The sequence below is a fragment of the Trachurus japonicus genome, chromosome 13, assembly GCF_045865225.1.
Source record: "Trachurus japonicus isolate A0001 chromosome 13, Traja_1.0".
NCBI classification, from domain to species: domain Eukaryota; kingdom Metazoa; phylum Chordata; class Actinopteri; order Carangiformes; family Carangidae; genus Trachurus; species Trachurus japonicus.
In genome coordinates this window covers 33,399,348-33,405,745 of record NC_140919.1, presented here as the reverse complement: position 1 = coordinate 33,405,745, position 6,398 = coordinate 33,399,348, and the positions used below count along the sequence as shown (strand labels likewise).

The 6,398-nt window shown below is 40.1% G+C and overlaps 1 protein-coding gene across 1 annotated transcript; it reads right to left on the bottom strand.

Moving 5' to 3' along the window:
- Positions 1–1,538: 1,538 nt before the first annotated feature.
- LOC146976337 (odorant receptor 131-2-like) lies at positions 1,539–3,482 on the bottom strand. The gene is made up of 2 exons (XM_085794494.1): positions 2,864–3,482; positions 1,539–1,719 (listed from the first exon to the last, which is right to left on the bottom strand). The coding sequence occupies exons 1-2, from the start codon at positions 3,423–3,425 to the stop codon at positions 1,688–1,690; spliced, it is 594 nt and encodes a 197-aa protein (XP_085650620.1). The 5' UTR covers positions 3,426–3,482; the 3' UTR covers positions 1,539–1,687.
- Between the last annotated feature and the right edge of the window lie 2,916 nt (positions 3,483–6,398).

Genomic DNA, 6,398 nt, shown 5'->3' with positions numbered 1-6,398 from the left:
TTACGTCCATAGACTGAGTAGCCTGCTGCAGTGGTGTGTGTCTCAGGTTACAGGTAGAGCGGTGGGGGGCACGACATCATCGTTTCAGAAAAAAACAGTTTTTCCACTGGGGCGGCGTTTTCAGATTTTCCCACTCTGGGACACGTTTTTAAAAAATCCCCTTTTCACCCTCCGAAAACGCCGTCCATCTGGACGCGATGCCAATCCGATAAAGTAGCCTATTTATCCATATTCAAAAAAGCTGTATCCGTCTGGACCGGGGCCCTGTGTGAGTGACAGCGCTGTCCGCTGTCTGGGTGCTGAACATGTCACTGCTCGTGAGAGAGACACAGAGAGAAAGAGACAGGGAGAGATGGTCAGGGATGGCGCTGCGCCGCCGCGCTGCTGACAACAGGAGAACTGTCACCCGCGTGCATGTTCATAATCCAGAATAACGTTAATGAATTACAGTAATGATGTAAAAGCCAAAATGATTTAATACAGTAGCCATACCACCAATTGATACTTAAAGCAGATAACAGTGGCACGGCCGTTTCGGCTAATGCTGTGTTCAAGGCAGGCTTTTGAAACCGTAAGTTACAGCTTCAAGTCACAACTACGACTTGGTAGCGTTCCAGGTAACCCGTAGCTCGTGTTTTTACCGTCCTGTTGTCTGTGAAAGTTCCCTATAACGGCCACTCGTAACTTCCGACCCATGAACTCGTACCAGATCGAACTGGTATGACTTCACAGGAAGGAAAAACACAAAGTACGAGTTTCCTTGAACGCACCATGAGTTAGCAGCCCCCGCCCTTGTCAGGCATCAATTGGTCCTCGTGCTACGTCACCACATTCACGCGCATCCCTTGGCTGCACACACAGCCCTTCATGCCGTTCTCTCCCCTCATTGGATAACACTTGTATCCCACAAGGAAAATTTTCTCCTCGGGTTACAGCAGAGCAGAGTGACGGAGAGACTCGTGTTTAGGCTGAAATACTTCATGTAAGTGATTGCTGACGGAAAATAGGACTATTTAGGACTTATATTAACAAAAACATTCCACTGATATCTGCTTTAATGATATACAGTATATTGATGGTATTTTTTTTTTATTTTTTTTTTTACCAGAGTTCACCGCAGGCCTTTTTTGGCCACGGGCCCTAATGCAACGGTATTACTTGCATTAATGGTACTTTTGCCACTGCACGCGGGGGCTGTGGCGAGAAGGAGGAGGGGAGAAAAAACATGGGAGGAGCGAAAAAACGCAATGTTTCGTTCATCCAACAGGGGGCGGTAACCAGATGTGGGCAGATGAGCTCAGGGGCGGACCTTCATCACACATGTGAAGTTTCGAGCAAATCGGACAATGCATGAAGGAGTTATGATAAATTGATGGTTCATCCACCAGGGGGTGGTAGGAGCGTAACAGAACATGGGCCGGTGCATTCAGGGGCGGACCCTGATCACACATGTGAAGTAGAGCAAATCGGACAATGTTGATGTAAAAATAAATAAAATGTTTTTTTTAAATAAATGTAAAAAAAAAAATACGGCATTTCCTGTTTCCACAAGGGGGCGACATGAGTGAGATTGCTTTTGAGCACATGGAGACGTTGAGGGCGGGGCTCTGATCATGTCCCGAAATGTTGAAGCAGTTTGGATGAAGTATGTAGGAGAGAGAGCTGCTTGAATATGCATGGCAATGGATCAAACATGGCGGCGCAATAGCGGCCACGCCCCTTGACGTAGAGAAAAGCTTTTAATAACTTTTAATCAGCATAGTCTCTGGATGATCTGTAATCGATTTGAAGTTGATGGGACAAAATCCCTAGGACAAGTTCGTTAAAATACAACATGTGGAAATCACGCCAAAATGACACATTAAAATAAAAATGGCCGACTTCCTGTTTGGAGTAGACACAAACATGCTTTAGCTTTACACTGCTGAATAGTTGGAGCAGACATGTCCTGAGATTTTCAGCCTTCTATGATTATAAAATTAGCCTATCTTTTACAGCAGACACACACACAGACCTACACACACACACACACACACACACACAGGACTCGTACCGTACGCAAATATATTAATATCAAATTTTCACGCTGATGTTGCATGCACAGTTTCATGCATTTTGGGGCATGGGAAAGGCTCCAAAAAATGTGTACTACAAATAATAATATTAATATACAAAGCAATTCCAATAGGGCCTTCGCCGACGCTTGTCGTCGCTCAGGCCCTAATAAAGTTAAATGGACTGTACTTTGACGTATGGTATATTCTGGAAATGATGTGTCCTTTGTTAACTAGTCTTCATACATTTTGTCCTGTTTTGTCTGTGAAATGAAAGTTCTGGATGCAGGGTGACACAAAGTGTGTGAAAGAAGTTGTACAATCAAAAGTAATGCTTGTTCATTTTATTGATTCAGACAAAGATGGTAGACACTGTTAATCCAGCTAGAACATTGAGCTCTTGGTGTTGCAAATTTCTAGATAATCATCTAATACAAGTCAGACCAAGTCAAAAACATACACAATTGAACCATAACACATGTGACAAATAAATCAAAGAAACAAGAGAGGAAATATGAAGAGTTGCAGTTGGCATAATCAGATAGGCTACAGTACAAGATTACAAAGGTATGGCCCATATCTACCTTAAAAATTAATGTTTGATGTTAAACCTGTATTCATCATAGAAATGTATCACATCATAATGGAGAATAGGGCACTGAGAGAAACTAAACTGCATATTCAGGGATTTGTTGTTTTCAATGAATATTTCAATTTCAGCGAATATGTTTCATGCAAATTGGCTGTAGTTTCTTGCACAATCATTTGTTAGATGATTATTTTTTTTGTTGTACAAGCTGCGAGAACACAGTGTTTTAGTGCAAGAGAAAACTTTTCATCCCTGAGGCCATAAATAAGAGGACTCAGAGATCTTGGAGCAAGATAAAATGTAATGTAATTAAAGTATCTTACATTAATATATATCATAACATTAATCTGAAATACAGTATTTTCTATAAATGGACACCACAATTGAATGAGACAGAGTAGTAGCTGGAAAGAATGGAGAATAACTGTTCTGAGCCCTTTTTGTGAAGACTTTTTATACTCTCCTGATGCAGCTTTGGCCACTTTCATTATTTTAACATAGGATGACATGATAGCAATAAGCATGATCAAGAAGTAAAACTGACTTATTGCTGACCTAAGATGACCCTGCCAGGTGTGTAAGATGAAGATTTCCGCAGCGCATATTCTGCCCTGGGTGTAGAAGCTGTACGTCACAGATACAAAGAAGATGGAGAGAACAACAATGCAGGGCACAGAGCTGAGGCCGTGAATGATGAAGATGCAGCGAAGAGCACGGCGTGAGGAGCACAGCTCTCCATGGCGCAGGGGCATGCAAATGGCCACATAGCGCTCCAGGGTCATTGCTGTCAGAGTAACTGCAGTGACAAAATTACACAGCGACGACACTATGTATAGAAGAAGACAACACCAAGTCTGAATGGTGACACGATAAAAGGTCATGATGAGCAGGAGATTTGATACAATTAAAATCACACAATCGGACAGTAATGCATTGGCAAATAAAATGTAGCGCATAGTCATGTAGAAGACATCATTCATAAAAAAGGTTGTGATCAACATAATGTTAATGCAGAGGAAAACTGAGATCAAAACCTGAATCAAAATGACCTGATCACTGATCTTCCGCCGTAAGAATTCATTATCACCCAGTGAGGTGTTGTTAGCTCTATCTGTCAACATGGTGATTTAATACAAAAGGCAGCGTCGCTATTCATTTGATCCTGACAATCAGGACAAAACAGTAAAAATGATGTGTCTAAACTTCACCTGTCAGCATAATCTAAAATACTCCCAACACTTGTACCTGGTTAGGTTTGTATTGATCAGTGAACACACATCAGTCTTTTAAAGATCCAGGTGAGAAGTGTGAGATCATTCCGTTTACCGAACCCTCCAATTAATTATGTGTACATGTACAGTACATACACAACCTGCTCTGTCCTCTGACAGTCACTGAAGACACAAGTAGAATACAAGGGGAATGATAGCAGCTTTTAACTTTGAGCTGTGACGTCAACATCACTATGCAATACGTATTCTCTTCACATTGCAGCTGACACTGGGTGAGGACATGAAACACCCTGGACATGTTGGTCCATTACAGGCCTGACATATAGACAAACAATGACATTCATATATACTAGTATAATTATATTCTATACTTATCAAGAAATTGTAATTTGAACAAAGTAGCCTACTTGTAACTGATTTTAGTCTGATATATCTTGGCACTAAACTTACTTCACTTACAAAAGTCAAAGCATTTTGGGCCTTTTAACTGGAGGGCCTTGGATGACCCTGTATTTTCTTTCTTCCTTTCTTTCTTTTTGCCAGGCATAAAGGGTTGCCAACCAAGTGTCCTCATTAAAGTGAATAAGGATGCAGTGTGCCCACTTTTTCAGCAGTGTTCTTGTGTTTGCATTGTGTGTTAATTTCCCAGCCTGGGATCAATAAAGTACAGAAATCTCATCGTAAAAAGTTCACTGCTTAATCTTACACTATCAAATGTGTGGCCTGTACAGTTAACCGATAGTTAACTTTCACACATATCATGAGGGAATACCACTCTGACACTCTACGTGTTCGCCTGTTTTTCATCAGATACAGTTTTCTCAGCATAGACATCATTATAATTAGCTGGTTATCTTGTGTGTGATCATAAACTCCAGTGAAACTAATTAAGAGCAACTGTTGATGGCTTCATTAATTATTTAAAAACTGTTTTGCTGATGTTGGCGCCTACATCTGTAACAGTGGGAAAACAAACAAAAAACTAGTAGAAGCTGACACCTACAGGGGAAGACATGAAGAATGCAAAGACAATGTTTTTATTGATCTTTTGAAAAACCTTGATTAAAACCAGTAGTTTACTGACAAAATGAAATACAGTAAATAGATGATTAATCTGGTATGTGGCTGGTAAAGCCAGTAATCTTCGATAATCAGCAAAAGTCCTGCATCTTTCAACTAGCACAAGCCGTTTTGTGGATTTATTTTAGCAGTGTGACTCGGTTTATGTTTCTATGGCACTGAGTGTGAAAACAAGCTTGGAGGAGGCCACTAGGTGTCACTCTATGGACAGAAGAATCATCTTCTGGCAGATATCAGGTGGAGGGTGTAGTTAATGAATCACTGCTATGTGTAGAGAAAAGTGAACTGTTTTAATTTGAACAGATTTGTGAATTATTTTATTTTTATAGTTATTCTGGTGCCGCCCACGTTTCATGTTGTTACTGTAACTCATTGCCTCTCATCTAAAGCACTAAAGCACTTTGGAAAAACATCAACATCAGATCAACATCTGCTGATAATGATCTTACACTTTATAAATCCTATTTTAAAAACAACAACAACAACATTTAATTGTCTTACTTAGTAATAGTCACATAGTCATAGAAGTCAACTATAAATCATAGACTGATCAAACTATCACACTATCAGGCACACCTGAGACTCCACTGGAGGGAAACTCAAAGAAAGGAGGCTGGAAGGAGAACTGAAACTACATGAGAAGTGAGAAAGAAAAGAAAGGAAGAAAAACTCAGAGTTTGATTAAAGTTGCAGATGAAGCAAAAGAAAACAGCGACTTAAACTGAACTTATACTTATATCTGCCTCACTCTCTCTCACTCTCTCTCTCACACACACACACACACACACACACACACACACACACACACACACACACACACAGTTAACCTAATGTGATTACAGCTCCTCCATATCAGTGCTTATAGAAAGATGATCATGTGTCTGATCAGTTCTGTTTTGACCTTAAGGTCTTGGGTTTGATTCCCATGTTGACAGAGATGGCAAAACCGGCAGTAGCCCTGTGGCCCATTCCAAAATTTCCCCAGAGGAAATTTTCTAGTTAGACTATTACTGTATCAGTTTTTCTCGATTGTTTACACACATTTTCTGAAAGCATGCCTCATACTCTCAGAACTCTACACACAAATCCAAAAAATCACACACAATGGGCAAAACCCCTCACTGCTCCTGCAAAATGAAACTTTACATTCAAAACAATGTTATTTCTTCTCAAAATGCTATTTTAGTCTCAAATGACACACACAAACCATCATATGACTAGACATTTATAAGAACCAGTTGAACACTGATGTGCTCAGTGTAAAACACTAGGATGAATGGAAAACACTTCTACTCCATTCCTCATAATGACTTAGGTTTTTTTTTTTACTGTAACTACAGACAGTACATATATAAATGTGTTGTAAAATTTTTGAATATTGTTTTGATACTCAGAACACTCAAATACACGGTAACAAATGAAATGCATGAAGACGCGACCGAG

Bases quoted from the DNA above. Each gene is read 5' to 3' on its own strand.
- LOC146976337 (XM_085794494.1), bottom strand. From the start codon at position 3,425: ATGACCCTGGAGCGCTATGTGGCCATTTGCATGCCCCTGCGCCATGGA. The intron at 1,720-2,863 runs GTGTTCTCGCAG...CTCTACGTCAAG, and splicing joins TTCTCTTGCACTAAAACACT to GGGCGTGGCCGCTATTGCGC.